We start from the raw sequence: 23792 nt of genomic DNA on the forward strand, positions 1-23792 counted from the left end.
TTACGCGCAATGGAAGGTCATGCCGACTTCAGGAGGATCACATGACCACAATGGGACATTGGCAAACAGTTGTCCCGATGAGACAACTATTTGCCACTATCCCGTTGAGGTCACGTGATGTTCCTGAGGTAGGCGTGGTCTTCCATTGCGCGCAATAGTTGGATTCCTGTGAACGCTGCTGAAGAAGCTATTTACAACATGCGCTTTTAGGCAATTTTTCAACGATAGTCTTCTTGACAGATTCGTGTTTATGAAGCTAAGTCAATTTGAAGAAGGTGCTATCGGAACCAGAACTTATAAAAAAGCGAAAAACATCGCTATCGCAATGGAAACAGTTGCAAAAAAGGCTGAAGAATTGCATACAAATGATTCTAAAACCGACCCTAAATTTTACCATCAGAAATCTAACAAAGGTTTTCGTGGAACTTCGATCATTTTGAATCTCAACAAAATAACAAACAGGATAATCCTGAGCAAATATTTAAAGGTAGGTATTTCCGCTGTAATAGTTATTTGCTTCAACTAATTCGTGTCCAGATGAAAACAAAACTTGTAAAAAGTGTGAATTTAAGAGACGTAGTGAATTTAATTGTAAAACTAAGATGAAAAAAAAAACTTGAATCAAGTAACCGATGAAGCTGAAACGTATGCAGTTGACATCGAAGAAAGTAAAAATAAAATAATGTTTCAAGTTTTTATTAACGATAAATCACTAAAAATGCAATTGGATATTGGTGCGCGCATTTCCAGTAAGTCATTGAAACAATTTCGTAAAGTATTCCCTCTAACCAAAATTGAACATATCAATCTTATTACTTTAAACGAGAAATTATTGTATGTATGTATATAAGTTTATTTTGTGTATATCGGAAATGGCTCTAACGATTTGAATCAAATTTTATATGTAGATAAGGTTTTGCCTTTTAAATACATTTATATATATGTCTTTCCTGCAAAAATGCAATTTTACACAAAAGAAACATTTTTTATAATATTAGATCTATCTGTTCTCATGCTGAGAATGTCGTATAGCGCCATTTCAGAACCGATTACACCATAGTAAAATTGAGTGTAAAAATACAAATAATCATATATAAACTCTAAAATGAATACTGTAATATAGCAGATTGTTCCGAATAACATGGTAAACTAATCTCATTCATGATTTTTTTTATTTAAATAACCAGTTTATATGTACTTAAGATTGAAAAAGATTCACATGTAATCAGTATGTGATTTTTTTATATTTAAATATAAAATGTAGATAAGGTTTTGCCTTGCCCCTTGGTAGGAATTTTTCGAATAAAAATTCCTACCAAGCGAAGTTCGGTCTTCCAGATATTTAATGTAATTTAAAAAGCATTTGGAAATGAGATAATTAAACCAGTATATGAAACTTTTATGGAAAAAAAATACAGAGATCAAATAAAAATTAAGAATATCTGTGTGATAGGAAATTAAATTCTTTATTTAATATTGATTGGCTGCGCGATTTCCATCTTGATTGGAAATAAAGTTTTCGAATAGAATCTGCAAATAAAAGATTAAATGGTAATAACTGTAACCCAATCATCTTGAATATCTTATTTGAATATCCTGATATTTTTAAAGATGGTATAGGTAAAATTAAAGATTTAAAAGCTAAACTGTATGTTAAGGAAAGCTGTCAGCCTAATTTTTTTTATATCATTCTATCCCTTATGCTATCCAGTTTCGTATTGAAAAAGAAATTAAGAATTTTCTCGATATGAATATTCTAGAAACCATAGAGAAAAGTGATTAGGCTACTCTAATCGAACCAGTTATATAACTCCTACTCGATACTATTGTAAAAATTTGTGGAGATTTTAAGGTAACAATGAATCCTGTTTTAGAGCATATAAATTACCCTCTACTTCGAGTGGAAGACATTTTTGCAAAACTATCAGATGATAAATACTTTTCTAAAATTGACTTGTCTCTAGCTTATTTTCGTATGGAAGTTGATGAGCAAAATCAAAATTTGTGAAATGCAAATTCAACTAAACTGTTGTAAGTGTAATTGTAAAAGGTTATGGTTTGCTACTAAAATTTCTCTTAATATTTGGCAACGTACTATAGAACAATTTTTTAAAAATATCCCTGGTGCTGATGACTACTTTGAAATGGCCCGATGTCTATCAGACATTCAAATTGAACCCGTTTTCCAAGTTCAAATTAATATCTCGGGTGATATTATAATTGCAGGTCCTACAACAGAAGTTCATAATGCACGATTGTGAATTGATCATAATTGGATAACTTTTTAAAATATTTGGTACTTGTTGATTTTAACGACGACCAAAAAGCGCCAAGAAAAAATTTCGCCAATATGGCAATTCCAATCTTCAATCATAAATAGTTCAATCGTCAAACTATATATGATCCATAAACCATTTTCGCAATCAATAATGTACTTGAGTATATTTTTATAATTGTACCAAATATTTTTCAGATGTTGCCAATGAATTGAAATTTCTTAAACCTACTTTATTCAAGATTGAAATAATGAGAAACCATTGATTTGGATTTAATTGAATCTCAAAGGCTTACTTAAACGTCTTCGTTACCTTCATATCTAAGAACTAAATTTACGAAAGTGTTTCTATAAAAATATATCTAAAAGAATCGGTGAGAAAATCCCATATCAATTTCAAGGGGAAAAAATTATCCTAGTTGACTCAAAAGGTTCAAGCAAAATAAAGTGACTTTCATTACTGAATTGTTTCCTGGCAAAAATAAAGTGGAACATTTTGAAAAACTATAAATAGCCAATGATATAATCATACTATCCTTTCTTTTAGAGATTTGTTTTTTTACCAAACTCAGTGAAGTGTTTCGGAAAACAAATGCAACACTAAAATTTTAGCTTAGTCATTCCAGTGTTTCAAGCATTTTCTTAGAAAACCAAGGCAATACCAGAAACAGAATCTATGATATCAATCCTTCGAATGAAGCAAAGGTTGTTTCATGTGGTTATCGATAATATTTGTTAAATGAATGAATTTGTGAATTATTAATGATTTTAACTTATTTTTTATTTTATTCTGCACTGAAGCTAAATTTTCTCTCTAGCGATACTAAAAGAGGCAATATATTATATGCTAATGTATTCTCTATGTATTGTCTAATCTTTAATTTTACTAAATTAAAATTTTATCTGTCAACAGAATTGGTAAGAATTTAATTTAGAATATTTTTTGATAGAATGTGTATAGTAGAATAGTCTTCGGCGAGACAAATTTTTATGTTCTTATTTTCTTGTACTCTTAGTATAGAGAAAGTATAGTGATCGTCAAAAAAAAAAAAAAAAAAAATTCGAACTCGGGATTTTAACGGATTTCCATGATTTAGTTTTCTCTTTCAAAAAACACATTTTTAGAAAATGTCTGTCTGTGACAATGATAACCCCAAAACGCTCTGAGCTAGATGGTTGAAATTTGGTATGCGGTGTTTACACCAAATTTGCAGAACTCCATAAATTTTGAGTAAAATCTGATCAGAAGAAATCCACCTGCCCGGCTGCTCGAATATAAATCAACACGATCATTGCAAAACGAAGAGAACTCGATAGATAAAATTCGGTACACAGATTTAACATCTATAGTATAGAAATCTATCAAATTTTGAGCCACATCCGACAAGAGGACAACTGTCTGTCAGTGTGTACTTTCAGAAACATGTAAACGCAATAATTCAAAAACACAATTACTTAAATATATGGAATTTGGTATGTAATTTTGTGATTACAACTGCAGTTTTGTGAAATTTGTTTCAATCAATGAAGGAAAACGTATCTAAAATACAAATTCAATTTTCGGATACTATTAACAGTAGGCCAGGGAATAATTGCCAAAACATTCGCCAAGGTACGGTAAAATGATAATTTCCGCCAAAATTTAATATTTTATAACTATTGTACGCGAATGCCATATAAGGCGTTCTCTGGCATGATAAATTTAGTACAGAGTATGCGAGAAAGTTTTGAGGAAACCACTCCCTCTGGTTTTTAAAGCATTATTTATTTTTTAGGTATCTATTTATTTCATTTTTATTTATACAGCATGAATATGCTACAGTAATGGAAAAGTGTAATTGATCTATGATGGATGTAATCCCATTCGGTCAGGTATATCTAGTTAAGTGAAGAATAAAGATTTCATAATGGTATGGAAATGTATTAGTCTAAGTGACTTTTTCGTACCTAAATTAGAAATCGGACAGTTCCAATACGAAAGAAGTGCGCCTTCTTCAAGGACTCTCAGGGAAATGTGGACCACTTTTGTATTTCGCTTGGAAGAAAACTATTATATGCAAATCTTTACTAAAGATGCATGTTGGACTAACTATGTGTTCTTAAATAATGAGTTAAGCGCAAGACAGAAAAAAGAATTCATATGTGTTTCCCCCTACTCATGTTTCTCAGCCGTACGGTGCATTATAATTCACAATTCCTCTGCTGATTATATAGTTGTTTCTAAATAGATGCTTGCACACAAATAACGGTCAGTAACGACAAAAAATAGTAAAATATCGATGAAATGTTTAACTTGTTAGAAATTATAATTTGAAAAGATAATTCTGCATTTTTTTTACAGTAAAAAATTTTTTTTTAATCTCGACAGCAGTATAATTAATTATTATTATTTATATTTCGATTCACGCCTTATATAAACTTTTAAAACACTATTTCTATCATGAGAAGATATAATAGTAAATTTTTATTCTTCTTCTCTGAGTATACTTTAAAATATTGCAGTGAATCACATCTGATATAGTTAAAATAATTATGAATCATAAAATTTGGCTTGTGTTGGCATTGTTTTTAATTCTCGCAACTGAAACTTTTGCTCGACGATCACCAAAAATCTTCAGTGAAATTAATTTTGCAAAATGCCTTTGTGGTATGTACATTTATTTGCATTTCGTGGTAATATAATTCACGAAATGTATATTGCTTCCTTTTGTTGTTAAAACTTTATAAATCATGCTGCCATGAAATGCTAAAATAATAGTTTGATTGCCGATTTCAATTGCCAAGCATTATAAATATCTTAAATCTACTTAAGTCTATTAAATGTGCTCCTTGATTAGTCGCCAATATGATAGCCAAAACAAGGATGAAGAGCAATTTTTTCTTCCAACCCTTGTTACTGATTTGTTTACTAATGTTTTACTTTCTCTATTGCTTTGGCATTTTTGACTTCCTTGAAGGGAAAGGGAACACTTAAAGTAGACTTCAACCGTAAAAACTTTATTTTATCAACCGTAAAGGGCCAAAGTGAAGATTAGTGTGCACCAGCTGTTTGTCGCCAATATTGCAACCCATCAGATCCCTCTTATAGCAACCGTACTGCTGTTTTGTTTACTACTTTTTGCAATGGTTGAGTTGTACATAAACTATTACATTATGAAAAATGTTAAATTAAAAATATTAAAAAATATCGATTAAAGATTTTAATTTTGTTCTTTATTATAGTTAAAATTTATTAAATAAAGAAAGTTAAGCTTATAATTAAAAGTTATTTTCTTCTTTCTTTTTTTTAATGTGAATACGAACAGAAAATATTTATTCTTTTGCAATTTTTAATTGTCAGTATGCGCTTTAAAAAAATCGTCTGCATTCTCATTTTAAAAGACAGCTGCTATGGAATTCTTCGCAGTTCTCGTAATTCTTTTGGTGTTATAACGGTTGGTTCCCTTCATAATTTGTTATGTCGGGAGTATTTCGAACCTGTAGAATGGATGAAGGGTGAGTTAAATATGCATATATATACATTTACGAGTTGATGAAGTTAGGAAAGGATGCTTGTTTAAAATTTTGTATTGAGAATGGTTTAATATCGAACCGGCTGAATGGATGAAGGGTGAAGGGAATATATTTTTTTATGAGTTGATGAAGTTGGGAAAAGTATGTCTGTTTGAAATTTTGTATGGAGAATGTTCCAATTGCTTATTTCTCCGTTTTTTCTTTTCTTTTGGTTATGTACTGTTTCTGTTATCCACACAGTCTTTATGTTCAATCTGCTAGCGAAGCTACTAGGTTCTCGCTCCCGCTGCTAGCGAAGCCGTAGGATGTTTTTTTTTAAGTTAAAAAATTCTGCCCGGTGCCTTCGGCGTCTGTAGAAGACACCGAGCAGAATTCCCTCTGAAATCCGTTCGTACAACCTCCTTCATTCTTTCTTTTCAATTGATTATGTACAGTTCATGTTATCCACACACGGCTGCTAGCGAAGAAGTAGGATGGTTTTTTTTAAGTTAAAAATTCTGCCTGGGTCCTTCTACAGATGCCAAGGCACCTGTAGAAGGCACCGGGCAGTATGAAAAAAAAGCAATACTTATCAGTAAAAAGTCCTAATTAGATGGCGGGAAATGGTAACCGTAACTTTTCGGCGGAAGTATTTGTTTATTTTGTCCGCCATCTTTATTGGCGACTTGGCATTGTTGGCGCAGCTGGGTGCACACTAAAATTCACTTTTACCCCGTAAAGACTATTTATCGTTTTATTTATCTGAACACCTAAAAGATTTTGATTGAAATTTAGGTTAAAGTGAAGATTAGTGTGCCCCCCGAGTTTGTCGCCAATATGACAACCCAATGGAACGCTCATCTAGCAACCCTAATGCTCTTTTATTTACTACTTTTTACAATGGTTGAGTTGTACATGAACTACAACTATTTTATGAAAAATGTTGAATCAAAAATAATTAAAAAAAATATCGATCAAAGATTTTAATTTTGTTCTTTATTATAATTAAAAGATTTTTTACAACTAATAAGACACTGCAATTTAATTTTTAATGTGAATACGAACAAAAAATATTTATACTTTTGCATTTTTTAATTGTCAGTATGCGTTTTAAAAAATCGTCCGAATTCTGACTTTACGAAATCGTCTGCATTCTCACTTTAAAAGCCAGCTGCAATAGAATTCTTCATAGTTCTCGTAATTCTTTTGGTACTCTAACGGTTGGCTCCCTTGATAATTTGTTATGTCGGCAATTGCACAAGAATGGATGTCAGGTAAATGGGATAGAAGACAGTATTTCGAACCTGCAGGATGGATTGGTTGCTTCTAATTGTGTATGTCCTGTGTGTGGTGAGAATATGAAATTGATTTGGATGACAGAATCGATGGAAAGATCTGGTGGTGTAGAAAGAAAGGGTTGAATCCGCAACCATATCCCTTCATCCTTTCTTTTCTATTGATTATGTACAGTTTCTGTTGTCCACACAGTCCTTATGTTCAATGTGCTAGCGAAGCTACTAGGTTCCCGCTCCCGCTGATGTGAAGCCGTAGGATGTTTTTTTAAGTTAAAAAATTCCTTCTACAAATGCCGAAGGCACCGGGCAGTCTGGAAAAAAAACAATACTTATCAGTAAAAAAATCATAATTATATAGCGTGAAATGGTAACCGTAACTGTTCCACAGCAGTGTTTGTCCGCCTACTTTATTGGCGACTTGGCATCCTTGGCGCAGCAAGGGCACACTAAAATTCACTTTTACCAAAGGAGGTTGTGCTTTATTTTGGAAATTGACTTCGGAAAGGAATATTTCGCAAATTTCATTCCTAAAAGATAGGAGGATCAGAAAGGAATATAATTTGGCTAGAAGAAATGTCTGGTTCTTGAAGCATGCCAACAACAGTTATTTCATCTTTTTTAATCAATCTAATGCCGAATTTAGATTTTTGATCATATATTGGCGACTGAGTAACCATTTGATATTTGTTTGAGAAAGAACTGAGAAACCAATATTTTGATTTTATCCAAAAGAATTTCTTGACCAAAAATTTTCGTTTGGAGTTCATTTAGGAAAACCTAGAGTAATTCTGAGAGTCATTGCTTTAATGATATTGCAGGCCTTGAACTGAGTTTTAGAAAATTTATTATTAATTGCACAACTATGAAAAATAAACTACAGATACTTTTATTGCAGATATTCATAAGATCCTATTGGTTAAATATGTTTTATAGTCATTGATTTTTCTCAGTCTTTGGTCCATAGGTTCTTTAAGTTAATCCCATTTTGATGGAGCGTCCGTTTTGAGAGGTCGGCTATAGAACATTTTTCTGAACAAATATTGTGTTTCCAGTAGTTGCCCCAACTAAAAATGTTTTCCATAGTATTTTGGAGGATTTTTTAGATATAATACAGCGAAAAGCGAGAGCAAAAAATAAAGATATCGTCAGCAAAAAATACATCACTCCACTTTTTCTTCGAGGGTTTAAAAAAATCAGCCACGTAGTAAACAAAGCGAATTTGTGATAAAACAGTGCCTTGAGGAAGACCTTTTTGAATACTTCTAGTGCTAGAACAGAATTTCTCCAACGAACTTGAAGTATTTTGTTTAGAAGAAAAGTATGAATGAATTTTGGAATATTGCTAGTAATATCAAGCTGTAGACATTTTAATACAAGACCATCAATATACACAGAATCACATTCGCTTTTAATATCCAAACTCCAACGAAGTAATTCTTTTCTTGCTGTACTTTAAAATCAGCTGGGTGAATTCTATAAACAGCGAGTTGATTGCCACTTAAAGGAAGGAAGCTATTAAAAGATTACATTTTCTTGTTGATAAGCAAATGTTAAATAATACATTGTGCTATTTTTCAAAAAAAATTAGAAAAAAACGGAAGTGGGGGCGATTGGTATGTAAGAGTTGATTTTCGTTTTATCTTTTTTTTAAACAACTGCTTTAGCTTTTTGAAATTATGACATGAGATATTCCACCACAGGGAATAATTGTTATTTTGAAATGTAACAGATTTTGTGTTTGTTTTGATGGATTCTGAAATATTACTTATTAATGAATCAAGACTAATTTTTGTCGATAAAATTTTTGAACATTCTTTCATAACACTATTCCAATCAATCGTTTTGATCTTTCTGAATATTTCCCCAAAATTTGACCATGTTGTTTCGAAATTCGAATCTGAAAGGTAGCATCGAACTTGATGGGAAATGGATGCAAAGGATAACGTGAGATCAAGTAAAAAAGTCATATGGAATAAGTGATATGAGGAGGATGAAATTGGAGTTTTGTAACCAATCAATGAAATCGTTGCTAATTATAGTAGATCTGTTTGAACCTCATAAAGAATGATGTAGCTTAAAGTCGCCAAAAATGAAAACAGGATCGGAAAATGAATAAAAAAGTCTTTCGAATTTGCTACATTAAGACGTTGAGGGGCATATAAATTTATGATAATTTTAGATCATTGCAGGCAACTTGAATTGTTAACATTTCAATGTTAGTGTTGTGAGGAATTTTTGTCAGAATAATTTTACCAGATGCAGTCTTGGGGATACTTATAACTAGACTCCTGTCTAGTTATAGGTCTGGTCACGATCTGGTCTGTGTGAACAGAAATATCTGGAAGCGAAAGGTGGACTAATTTCATCTAATCTTCCAATTTTGTATGGCGCTCACCAACTCCATGCAAAATACTTACAATTACAGATCTTTCGCATGAATCTAACCCTTTTTCTGAATCTATTTTGAGAATACGTGTTTTAGACGCTTTTTTGCAGACCGATTTACTTTAAAATTTGAAACGAAACTCCAGTTGTAATCACAAGAGAATGTAACGAATTTCATTGATTTAAGTCACTGTATTTATGAATTATCGCGTTTGCATGCGTGAGAATGAACGGATTAATAGAAGGGCACTGCTTGACAGATTTGGTTAAAAAATTGTATACGAATCCCTATATTAGATACTTAATTTATGTACCAAATTTTATTTACATAGCTCTTTGCATTCTGTAATTATTGAGTCCATCTGTACTCGAACTGCCGGACAAACAGACTTCTTCTGAACTGATTTTGCTTTTCATTTGATAGAAATTTACAAATTGTGTTAAAAACCCGTATATGAAATTTCATTCTCTATCTCAAAACTTTTTTGAGTTACCTTTGTCACAGACAAACTGATTGGCAGATTGCCATAATGTCAAAAATATGTTTTTCAAACGCAGGAACGTCTGAAACGAAAAGTTTAATCAAAATCTCCAGTTTGAATTTTTTGACGTTTACAATATCTTCTCTACACGTTAGTAAATATAAGATATTACATATTGAAGCAAGCATGAGTAATGCTTATATTTCTATCGAACAATTCAACAATTTTTGCAAAATAAATATTATAAAAGTACAAATATTATAAAAAATAATATACAAATCTAGGCTTCTTCAAACAAGAAAGTGCCAAAAGTTTGTATTAGTCGGTAAGAGCTAAAAGCTAATCTATTCATTTTAAACCTATTTGAAGAAATTAACTATAGTTTGCAAATATTCTTCTTTCAAGTAATTGCAAATAATAATATTTGATACGAGAAAGTATGAATTAATCGTTTGATTTTCTCATTTATATCGGAGGGAAAAAATCGTCTGCTTTTCTTAATTAATATTGGATTTTATCTTATGCGCATTTAAATATTTCAATTATAATTATCAATTGGAGTAAAAAGAAATTTACCGTCATGTTTTTTAAAAAAATATTCTTTGGCACTTATGTCATTGGTAATTAATTACCTTTAGTCAGTGAATAAAAGTACCCATACTTGGATAAAGCTATAACGATTGTTTTTTATTATTACAATATTTTTTAATACAGTATACTTTCAGTAATGCGGTAGACATCAATCCAAAAGATCATCAAATTAACAAAAGGTTTGGAATAATGTAGTTTATTAAAAAATGTACTATATTTATAATGCTCTAAGAAACACGCAGCTTCTGGAAATGGAGTAAGCCGATCACTTTTACATAATGTTTCCATTTAATCTTTTTCTTCTTTCTATTTGGTTAGGTTTATTCACGCTTTTAGTTTTTAATAATTTTTTGGATAATTGGTGCATTTGCTCTCATGGCTGTAAAATATTTGTGGATGATTGATTAAAAATTCTACTCGTCTTATCTGTTATTATGTGATTTCAACACTATAATTCCAAAATTTTCTGTTCTTTAATATATAAGGGACAAACCTTCGTTGTAACTGGGTGTTCACTTTGACGATTGATACATTTTTGGTGACTGACATGCGTCATCGTGAGATATGCCGCACAGGTGACATACTTTTGCTTTATCGCAAGCTTTTGTCGGATGGATGAAAAGTGGAACATTTTTCACATTGAAACGAACGTTCACAAAAGGTTGGATTATTTTTTTTATTTTTAAACCAGATTTTCATTGAATCTGGCAAGAAAGTACAGAGAATGGCGATAAGAACAAGTAAAATTTTCCGCATTTTCTTTTGTTTTAAAAATCAAAACATTTTGGTGATATCTATACTATTATATTTGCTTAATTCTTCTATTTTTTCAAGCGGTATTTTGGAAGACATATCAAATGAAAGAAAACGAGATGTTATATTTTCTCATATTACGTCCTTTTTGACAGGTATATTCATGACTCTTTCTAAATTTAACAGTTGTGCAGCACAAGTTGGATTTTGTGTCGTAAAGATCAATTTTCCTTGTCAGATAAATTTTAGATTTGAAATATTTGAGTGTCTGCTAATTTTTTTCTTAATATATGTTTGCAATGCAAAACGATTAATTTGAGGAATCTTAGACTTAGCATCAGAATTACATATAATATTTATTTCCTCGTATTGTTCTTGGCGCAATCTTAGAACAAGTTTGTTTGTGGGTTTAGAACTTTTAAAAAACTTTTCAATAATTTGTGGATACATTCTCAATTTATTTCTGACAGAATTCAATGAAAGTAAATCGTTATCATGATATTTTTCAGTCACAATTGTGTGGTTCAACTTGGCCAATAGAAAAAAAAATCGAATCTTAATTGAAAAAAAAATGTATAGATTTTATGTGTTTCTTTCAAAAATAAATAGGAAACAATCTAGAAGTAAAAAAAGAAAACAGTAACAACGTCCTTTTAAGAAACGATAAGTTAATTCGAAAATTTCATTGTTTCAGTAAAAAAATAAAGAAACTACTTTCAAAATCGAATCTCCGGATATCCCGATAAGGGTAGGGCTTAATGTTAGTGTCCGGATTTTCGCCAAACGCAATAAAATCATACTAATCTTCTTCTCGCCATAAGTTTGACGTCTTGGATGTCTATATTATACAATTACAACAATAAAAAAAATTCTTGATTAAATTTGGTGAAAATTCGCTCACCCCCCTCCTAAAAAAATCACCTTTGGCGAAGGGAAATTAATCTTCGAGCCAAGGTAAACAATATTGCATATAGTATAGCTAAAAAAAAAAACTTTTATGCTGGCTTGTTTAGATTAACCATACTTGCAACAAACTCAAAAGGCACATCAAAGTATATTTTAACCCATCAACGTCTAAACAATAAAGAGTGTATAAATAACAACGTCTTATACGAATAGTCATATTGACTAGTTTTTGAATATAGTTACAGACAACAACTTTATCTATCCTTAAAGCTCATAAAATATATCTAGATATTTTTCTCGGTTAGTGAACGGTTTCGTGAAGGCCCGGGATAGCCTTGTTGGTAGGGCGTTGGATTCGCATCTGAATTCGAACCCCGCCGGCCGAAGAAGATATGGTGGCTGGTGAATGTACTACATATCTGTTGTAGATCCAAAGTCCTCCAGGTCGAAACAATACCACTGGGGGTACTGAATCAGAGGTGATCGTTCTCTGATTCAGGTCTAAATTACGATATGTCAGTGAAATGTATGAAGGAAGTCCGTCCCGTGAAAAGGGCTGTGACGCATTAGTTACTAAAACGTACTTTTGGCCTTAGATGCCGTTACTGAAACAAGAGAAGCTAAAAGTCGGCTTACAATCACTGACTTCGTCAGTGGGCTTGTCTATAACAAGTGTCATAAACAACAACAACAATACGGTTTCTTGAAAAGCACTAATCATGCCTACAGTCCAAATATTCACCAAAATTCTGCCATCTTGGGTGATTACAAGAAATGGTAACAAACAGCTTTTATGATTCTAATAAAAATTATCACGATCACCAGATTTGGTGGAAAATCCATATTCCTTCATTTGGACCATCCATATTCCTTCATTACTTAAATTGACATTTCTTGCATGATTTTTTTTTTCTTTTTGTGTGAAATAAATCTGAGTGATATAATCCATGCTCTAGATTAAAGGAAAAATGTTTAAAAAAATCCTAGTATGAATATATAATATAAAATAATTAAAAAACAATCTGATAGAAATAACCATCATCATGCAAATTTCCATGTTAAGCTCAGTACAAAATAAATCTTTGTATCATTTTTATTCCTGATGTTAATTTTAAAAAAATTATTATTATTTCGACACAAATTAATTCCACGTTTACTGCATGAGATACCTTTGCATTTAGGGTATTTGCACTGGAGTGACCTACCAATCTTCAATGTCTTCTAGATTCTCTTCTAAATTTATCTACAAAAATAACAAAATAAACATATAGTAAAAATCATCTTCGTCATGCATTAGAAGTGAAACAACTTCATAGTGATGTAAATTTCTGTCACATGGTTTTGGGAAGATTATTTGGGGTATTCGTTATAAATTGCGCAGAAAATAACAAAAAACACAAAAAACAAATCTTTTTTCCACTCACTGTCGCTTTTATTAGCAAAAAAATAACAGATTAGTTTAAAAAAAATATTCAGTAAATCGTATGTTTCTTCCAACCACAATTAACAGCGGAATGACAAATTCAAACCAGCTATAATGATTGTGACATTTTTTTTTTGACAGCTACTTTCCTTATTACGCAGTAGTCGTGAAATAAGTTGGCAGCAACAACCAATTTACAATACACCAGTTTCGAGTACAATTTTTTGTTCATTAAATGTTAGTATGAAAATTTTCATCATCATGCAAAGAAAGGTTAAAACCACTTTCAATGAAGATTTTTGCTTGTCTAGACGAATTAATACTTTAGACATAATCTTTGAGAGATTTGAAACAACTTATATAATGCCGTTAATAAGAATCAAATTAAATGAATGAATGATTGATTTTGCAATTGTCTTTAAATGCATTCTCTTTTTCAGCTGCTTCTGTTCCAGTGCGATTGCAAAGAATTCAGTGCATGTCACAGTTTCTGCCTGGTCAGAGATTCACAGTAAGTTCGTTTTTTAAATATGATTTGTCGCAAAAAGACGAAACATATCTCACAATTAATAAAAAAAGGCTCTGGTTAAAACTTTAAGATGTTCAAAGCATCCATCACTAGAAGTGATACACTTTCTGAAATCGATGTAACACAAGGCTCAGTCAAACACACCTGCAGTTTCGCAACTTTAGCAATGGCGTTGAAAGGACTTCTCACATTTCTGAAAAGCTTGTCTATTTATTACCTTCGGCTTTCTGTCATCTCTGGGATAAATTCTTTCTGTCATCTTCGGATGAATGTATTGAATCAAGCCTGTCGTACTAAGCTGTAATTTAAAAGTAAGAATAAATATAACATTTTAATTGTCTCTTTCCGTGCTTTCCTAAGCGAGTATGGTTCATTTCGATGTTATTAACCATCAACCATAAAAGTTTGTGCCAATAAATATAAAAATTTTTTAATTGTCTGTTGAAAATTAAATTGGGAATTAATTATATTCAACATGCCTGTCTATCATTAACTCAACAAAACATGTGCAATTAATGTGTTCTTTCAGATGCAGTTCAGAAAGGATGAAAAAATATATTTATTAATGAAAAGATTCTTCTTAATTTTATTAATATTATCATGAAAAAAAATTGCATAAATGTAAACTAATAATAGACCTGAATAAGATTCTGTTTATACTAGCCGCCTTTGGCAACCAACCGGTTCACCAGTATTAATAATCGTTAGAATTTTCAATTAAATACTTTATGTAAATTGGTCTCTTAGTAGCCTTTTCTGCAAAATATTTTTAACCTTCAGATTCTAAAAGTTATATAATTAAGTCATACTATTATGTAAGCTTTAAACAGTTTTGTTAATTGTATTACTTATCTCGCTCTTTAATATTCTGCCAGCGCCCATAAAATTTCGACTTTAATTTAAAGTGTACACGTTAAACTGCAATTAGTAAAAAAACATTTTTACTGAAACCAACCATGTCTTTGCTTTCAATTTTCATATTTAATAATAAAAAAAAAAAAGAGTCGTTCGGCATTGAAGTTGTATGTGCACTGCAGAATAATTTTCGTAATTTATTTAATATCTTAAAGAATTATTCAACAAAAAATTCTGATTCATCGTAAAATTCGCTTTTCAGTTTTACTTTCAAAATATTTAAATGATGTAAAAAATATTTTATTTCAGTCAATAAATGTACTTATGAAAAAATTATGAAGCTTAAATTTTATACAGTCCTTTTTGTCCTAAGGAATCATATTTTGCGAAATACTCTTGACTCTTCCACTTTTAAGTAAATAAATAATTGTTTCTATCTTCTACGATCAAATCTGACCAATTTATGACGTTTTTACATATCGATTTTAGAACAATCAACATTTTCATTATCATAGGCTAATCACTGTTGAGAAACCCTGGCAAAAGATTGGCGTATCTTCTTTGAAATGTTCGATGAAATGGTCTAAAATCACTAGTTTTCATAAGACATATTCAATTTCATAAATTAGCCAGCTTTAGTGATTGATTTAGTTGATTGGAGTGTAGCTCTTTTTATTTAAAATATTGGTGTCTCAAGAATATTTTGTTAAATATAATTCAAAGGGCAGAGGATCTATGTAAAAATTTAAAATTCGTAATTCAGCGGAGCATTTATTGACTCAAGTGACATAAAATATAATTATCTAGTTCATTTAAACCATTTTGTTAGCAGATGTATGCCCGAAATTAGCTGATGGACGCTAAATTAGAGAGGTTATCCTATATATATTAAACCATGTTTACCTAAAATTAAACTGTTTTATTGGATTAATAATATAGATATTGTAAAAGATCATAGAAAACTTTTCCACCATTTACTCTTTAGAAAATATCATATTTCAAATTTTTTTCACTTCATACAGACACGTGCTCAAAATAAACTGTTAATATATTTAATTTACAATAATATTTGATTTATTTTTAAATTTGAACTTCTGTTAGTGTGATATACTTTATTTAGGACATCACCATAAATTAATGAAATTTTCAAAATATTATTGACCACCGTGGGGAATTTCGGCACGTTTAGATCTCTTTGATGTCCAAACAAAAATAGTTTTGGAATTATACCCCAGTCTATACGAAAACGCGGGTAAACAGCGCTTATCAGTTTATCTTGTTTAAACAAGCCAACACTGAAGCTTCAATAATAAGACCAAAGTTTCATCAAAGGCCCAAATTTTGCTTCTCTTAACTGGCATGGGATTCTTGAAAAAGTTATTATGCATTAAAAAATTGTTATTTGCAAATTTAATAACTTTATAAAACAAGACTTAATGAAAATTTCTGAAAGATTTTAATTAACAGAAGACAGCCTGATTTCAGAATAAAAGACCACGAATCTTTCTTTTTTGGGATAGGATGTGCTGCATTACGGAAAGAGAGATAACGATCAAAATATGAAGATGACTGATTATTAGCATAAAACGGAAAAGTTTCTAACTCTGGATACATAGTATTTCAATATCTACTTAGTCTATTGTTATCCACAAATTATTTTTTAGCGCATAGTATTATTTCTGTATAATATATAGTAAAAATTATAGGTAAAATTATAGCTGATTTGAAGATTCCTAGGACATGCTAAAGTAATTCTTATTTATGCTCTGAATATCGAAAATATATGATTATCATTAATTTGTGGGATCTAATGAATAAAAAATATTTCATAGCGACTTTTAAATTTGCAGCTTCATCAGGCTGTCCAGTACTGTGGGTACACTTCTTTTGTGACAAAGTTTGGCCGATTCACTGGGAGGAACCTAAACATGCCCAACTATAATCCTTGGAAGTTCCAGTACGATCTTTACACAAATGAAACTTGTCATTACAGCGGTTACCATCCTGGATCCAAAAACCCTCAAGTGAGTTTTTCTGTTTTAATATTTTTTGTTTTCAACTAACTGATGTAACCATAAACTAAAAGCTAAACCCCGGAACTCTTCAGAGTTCTGGGATTTGCATACCACGCCTGTTGTACGCATACTACCTCCTTGACAATCAGAAATTTTCTGAATTACGAAATTTTATTGTCTGCGAATTTATCGAATCCTTTGTTAATTAGTCACATTATAACATAGAATAAAATAATTATATTAAAAGATTGGGAGCTGTTAATAGATAATCAAGACAAAAAAATTTAAAATTAAACGTGTGTCACAATCCCCGGTGAAAGTGTGAAAAGTGCCAAAAATGCCTGCAAGTTTTGACGTCAAAGGCTGGAACAGTAAGAAGTACAATAATACCTACAAAAAGATTTATCTGTTTATTGTTGCTAGAATTATTGGAAAATGCTACTGCTGATACTAAAATGGCACTTGTGCCATTAAAACAAAACGAAACCGGACACGCTCGAGTATGGCTAAAATATCCCTTGAGCCATTAAACCAAACGAAACCGGACAAGCTCGAATATGGTTAAATTGTCTCTTGTGCCATTAAACCAAACCAGGCACGCTCGTGTATGGCTAAAATGGTCCTTGTGCCCTTAAACCAAACGAAACCCGACACACTCGAGTATGACTAAAATGGTCCTTGTACCATTAAACCAAACGAAACCAAACATGCTCGAATATGGCTAAATTGGACCTTGTGCCATTAAACCAAACCAAACCAACCCAACCGGGCACGCTCGAGTATGGCTAAAATCACCCTTGTGCCATTAAACCAAACGAAATCGGACACATTCGAGTATGGCTAAAATATTCCTTGTGTCATTAAACAAAACAAAACAAAACCAACCAAACCGGACAAGCTCGAAGATATCAGGTATTCTTTTGAAGTCTGTTGCAGCAACGACAATACACACTGAGACACTCCGTAATGTCGTCCATAGGTGTTGCATAATCAAGTCCTTTAAAAAGGCCCCATTGTAAAAGGTCCCAAGGATTAAGATCCAGCGAACGTGGAGGCCAAGCAATGAATTCCTGTTTGTCCAGTTCATCTCCTTGTATATATAACAGTAAGATGATTACACACTTAGCGAGAGAAATATCATGGAAACTATCATGCACGAACAGTTACACTACACATATTTCGCTACACTGTGACCGGCACACTTTGCAATATTTCAAGAAAAACATACGCAGAAAAACAAGTTATGTTGCAATATTCGGATATTCGGAAGCAATTACATTTCCAAGAGATAACCACAAAGAATACCTGCCCATACGTTAACTCCAAACTTCTACAAAGATTTCCATTATAAACTCACCTGGAAATTATCCATCGCTCACATGTGTGCATTACGTGCATTCACAATTGCCTTCTGGACTCAGAGTCTGCATGCGTTTTTTCACGACTTTCATCTTCTAAACGCGGTACATAGCACCGTGTTCTATTTCTTTTAATGCGTTTGTCAGTCCAGTATTATAGAACTCTGTATAACAGGCACTATTAACAAACAAATTATTTTTGTGAATAAAGATGTATCAGAATATCCTGCATAGATATACACTCGTCTTCTAAAAAAATTCAATATTTCAGCTCCTGGCACCAGAAACCTGGGTTATAGTGAGGTGTATCTTCCAAGTGGCTGGAATTAATCACGAGGAAACGACAGAAATGTTCTGGGTTTGTATTCATTTCTCTTATAAAAGTGATACTTTATTAACTAGTTTATTCGGCAAATAAATATAAGAGGGAAAAAAATCCAATGGAATGTCAAGAATAAAACCCATTCCCAAAATCCCAACGCTTCCTAAAAAAACCGGATTATTGATCCCCATCAATAAATGTAATATGCAACAAGTCTACGTGTACAACCCTTCAGAGGTTTTACTTCACATTAAGATTATATACTACAAGGCACCACATACTACATTTTCCTAAAAGGGCAAATACATCTTTTCAAAAAATGTCTTTTACAACAAGTAGTCGAATAGTAAAACAAAACCAGCAGGCATGGTCTTCCCTATGCCTTCTTGTACTATCTAATAAATAAACTTGCGTATTATTAACAGCATTCCATTATCGAACAATAGTTACCTAAAAAAAAACCTCTCTATGGAGATTTCTTTGCCGATACCTGGGATGCAGTTAATGCAAATTAAACAGAGCGTTGAATGCGTATTTTGGGTACCCTTTTCCGACCGACTGAAACCACAATTAAAATTGTAATCATATTCCAAATTTCATGCATTCAAGTCATTGTGCTTTTGAGTTATCGCGTTTACATGTTTGTGATCAACAAGTGGTCACCTTCTTGACGGATTTCGTTCCAAATTTAATGAGTATTTACCTTTTGGATGTAAAATTTATGAAACAAATTTTATGCATCTAGCTTTCTTTGTTTTGCAGTTATCGTTTAACATATTTGGACATCCGGGCAGACAGACTTCTTCTGAATGAATGTCATTCAAAATTTGTTAAATCAACAAATTTGGCATAAACATGAAACGTTCAAAGACAGACATAATTACAAAAACGTATTTCTTGGACACATGGAAGTCTGAAATATATAAATTCGTCGAGTTCGATACTTTTTCCTTTGTATCTTTGTGTGCGAGAAAGTGAACATTAAAAAAAATCTTTCTTGTTAATGTACATAGGTTCTGTAAGCAATTTTATTTATTTATTTATTTTTGTATAGAAAATATTGTTACAAACCTGTAATGTTGCTTCCCAGCAAGGTTAGTTCATTCACTGGAAAGCCCATTTTACTATCAGCTCTGTTGGGTGCTGATCGGTTGCCCCGTCAGTGATCTCAGAGCTTGGCGAAAAACTTCGTAACCATTTGTGGAGAGGTTCAACAATGATGACGGACCTTTTTAGAATTTTAAAGATTTTATTGTTTCTCCGCTTTCGGGAGTTCCTTTGAGCGTTGTCTTTCGGCGTTGCTGCTACATCGATGATGTCACAAGACTGATAGTTTTTTACATTACCGCTTGAGGGCGTTACAAGTAAGAGGCGGGGCAACATACTTACATAACAATTTGGTGACTTGGCGACTTTGGCGACAAAATAGACATTACTGGAAACTTTGAGAATTTTAGAAATCTAGCCAATTGGAACCGATATTCCCCTGATTGGTCCCGAACCTTCTTTGTCCGCCTCTTGGGAGCTATAAAGGGCCAGCAGTCTCAAGTTGCAATGAATCATAATCAGTTAGTCATGAAAGGAGTCATTGAGGGGATAACGAAGCAATGGCGGAATAGTCCAGCGTTGTGTGGAGCTCAAGCGATTGTTGAATTGAGCTGTATGCCGAGTCTTGTCGTTTATTGTAGAAGCAACATTGTGTCGTGTGTGGAGTAGCCAATCGTGAGTAGTGAGTCGGCAGTTGGATATAGCTAAAGCAAGTAGACTGTAGAGAATTGCAAACATGGGGAGAGGCCATAGAGTGAAGCTACGTGAACCCTCCTTCTGCTGAATTCTGTCTGGCCGCTTTGTGTGCTGTGTATTACTTGCAAGCTACTGTGTGCTGTAGTGTGCTGTCCTGGGTTCGTCTCGGTGTGTATTTGTCGTCTTTGTATTTGTGTCTTCGTGTTAAATAAAGTCGTCGTCGTTCATTATTGTTGTCTGCTGATTGTTCTCGCACCATTCACCCATACAAGCGAACCCGGTGACTTTACGGACTTAGTAGCGGTGGATTTGAAGTAATCCATAGCAATATACAAAAATATTGTGATAGTCAAAACATTCGATTGCGGTATTCTGACAAAATTCCGCGTTCCAGGCCTTCAAACTCATTTTTGGAATTGTGTGTGTCTGTGAACACGATCGTTCAAAATTGCTTTGAGATAAAACGATGAAATTTTGTATGCAGTTTTTACTTAAATTGGTACTCTCTCTTATAGCTAAAATTATATTGTTTTAGATCCAATCCGAAAAAGGAATGCATCAGAAATTTGTACACAGTTTTCTTGTTTATGTTAAGAGACAAATAATATTGCATATCTTCTTACGGAAATCAGGAGGGGCACACATGTTTGTGGATTGTCGTGGTCATTAAAGGTTTATAATTTCTACCCATATCCTCAATTTCCATTTAGAATTCAAGCACTTATAAACAAAAACTTCTTTCTGCTTTAATTTTTTAGTCGATTGTAGGTAAGAGCACTAACGCACCGTAGGAACCACTAATCACATTTACAACGTTAAAAAAAGTATGCTAAAGTATGTAAAAAAGTATTAAAAAAAGTATGCTGAAGAAAAAAGGTTGCTAGATTATTTAAGTATATGAGAAAATTGAAGCAAAGACACTCCTGCAGGTTCAATCAAAAATATAAAAATCGAAATAACCAAGATTTTAAAAAAACTCGTGAAGCTCTGCTGTCAATTAATTCAATAAGGAAATGAATCTACGGTGAATTTTCTAAGAAAAAAAATTTCCTGAAAACTTGTTAAAAATTAATGTTTATTAGAAATATAATTGAAATTCTAGTTTCCTTAGATTATTTCTATGAACGCCTCATACAGAACAGCAATTTTTATATGATAAATGCGTTAAGACTTCAGCTTCAGAAATTTCGATGCTTGCGAGTGTACATGTTAGTGGAGTTCTAAATGGTTCATACTTTACTGAATCTTGCAAGTTCCAGTTATAGTGTATATCCATTTGATTTTAGTGTGAACATAAATGCTTTGAAACTTGATACATATTTTGAATTTTACTGATTTTAAATGTAAAAAATACCATTTAAATTCATGTCATAGTATGAAGGAAAAATAAGTCACATATGCACCAGTTGCTCACTTTGTTGAATTTCTTAATTTTTCTTTTCAGACTTGCTGCAGATAACCAAAAGGAGAGAAAAAATAGCGCACATGTCTTCAAAGATTTTTTTTGTATCACTTAATAGTAATAAAGAAATAGGAAAAGAAAACAGAGTATAAAAATTTTTTAAACTGATTTTGAAAACATTTTACAAATATGATCGTCATATTTTGCTGCATTTACACGTAAAATTGTTGTAATAACATCCTGTAATTGAGCTTAACAAATTGTTGTAATTACATCCTGTAATTGAGCTTAACAAATTGTTGCAATAACATCCTGTAATTGAGCTTAACAAATTGTTGTAATAACATCCTGTAATTGAGCTTAACAAATTGTTGCAATAACATCCTGTAATTGAGCTTAACAAATTGTTGCAATAACATCCTGTAATTGAGCTTAACAAATTGTTGCATTGTAATTATTATTTATCTGCGCTTTACTATCAAGTCCATTGAAAACATTAAAAAAAATTGTATAAGCTATCAGGATTAGAGCCAAATATTAAGTTTTCTAAACTTAGAAACGAGAAAAAATGTCATTATAAACTTATCATTGAATACATAATTTTTTACATGTATTTTACTATCCGCCTTCGGCAATTAGGCTGATTTACCGGGGATATTGGTTATATTTAATTTTAGTGAAATCATTTAGATATGACTTCAGGAACTATGTTTTCATCTAATTGCCAAATATTACACCCCTGTTGATTTATTTGACTTGCACTCATTCTGTTCATTGACTACATAAACCTTTCTGATGGAGATCTGTCCCTTGACATCGCAGAACTATTCAAAACATAAATGTAGGATTCATTTATCTTCTACATTTCGTAGTATTGTATCTTTTTTTTTAATTCGTCATGTAAACGACACAGATATTAAACGGAAACTTATTCTTGAGCTTCCAAGAATAGAAAAAAAAAAATCACACGATTAAATATTTTATGATACAAGGAAGACGGTTTGAATTTACGGGCAACAACGTAATCTGTTGTTGGAAAGTATGCAAAAAAAATTCTAAAATTACCAAAATTCAGGATAAATTTTCAAGTCTATTAAATTGGTATCATTAAAAGGATAATTTTTTGAATTTTAAAATGGTATAAAATTTATTTTTGTACAAAAAAAATTTTTTCGGAAGTTATCACAAAAAAAAAATTTAATTTAATTTATAATTATTGAAAGTCCTAATTAAAATTTTCAAAAAAGGGGCTCTTAAATGTACATTCCTATCTAACAAGATGAATATGTATCAAATTTGGCAGCTGTATTTCAAATGTTCTAACATGTGGAGCACTAACACAAAAACTCACACACAAAGAGACGCACACACGTTCTTTTTTATTATTAGTAGAGATATATGCTCACTCTTCGGCTATTTTATTTCAAAATATCTTTGATTTTAACTTGACATTAGGGATAAAACAAATAGAAGAAAACAGAAGTTTTAAAAAAATTGAGATCAATAGTTAATGTGAATAAAACAAAAAATTTCCCTGTTGTAAAGTTTTATTACCAATTTTAATAAATGGTGAAAATTTATGAATAAAGCAAAGTTATAATATCAGTTTCACAACGAAAAATATTTCTTTGTCCTTCAAAACTATATCATTGAAAAAGCAAGTGTTCAAGATTTTTTTTTTTTTTTCAGCTTTACAAATTCTATAAATTGGAGTTGATAACCAGAAAACAGAAAAGCAACAAAATTAAAACAAATGAAAAACAGCAAACGATATAAAAAAATAAAGAGAACAAAACGCAAATTAAAAAGCTAATTATGGAGAAATTCAACTCATTACTATGGATATAAATCAAGAAAATTTATTTGATTCCATGATATACGTACAAACATGCGTCATACTTTTTGTTCACACATTTTAAGTTTTGAGTCTTGTATAGATGAATCTGAAAAAAATCAAGTTATAAAA

General features: G+C 31.7%; 1 protein-coding gene across 1 annotated transcript; it reads left to right on the top strand.

The window, feature by feature from the left end:
* Window positions 1–392: 392 nt before the first annotated feature.
* On the top strand, window positions 393–21951 carry LOC129975270 (uncharacterized). The gene is made up of 5 exons (XM_056088324.1): window positions 393–487; window positions 14043–14113; window positions 16837–17010; window positions 18631–18717; window positions 21869–21951. The coding sequence occupies exons 2-5, from the start codon at window positions 14081–14083 to the stop codon at window positions 21881–21883; spliced, it is 309 nt and encodes a 102-aa protein (XP_055944299.1). The 5' UTR covers window positions 393–487; window positions 14043–14080; the 3' UTR covers window positions 21884–21951.
* Window positions 21952–23792: the final 1841 nt, after the last annotated feature.

Source organism: Argiope bruennichi, chromosome 7, assembly GCF_947563725.1.
Source record: "Argiope bruennichi chromosome 7, qqArgBrue1.1, whole genome shotgun sequence".
NCBI lineage: Eukaryota > Metazoa > Arthropoda > Arachnida > Araneae > Araneidae > Argiope > Argiope bruennichi.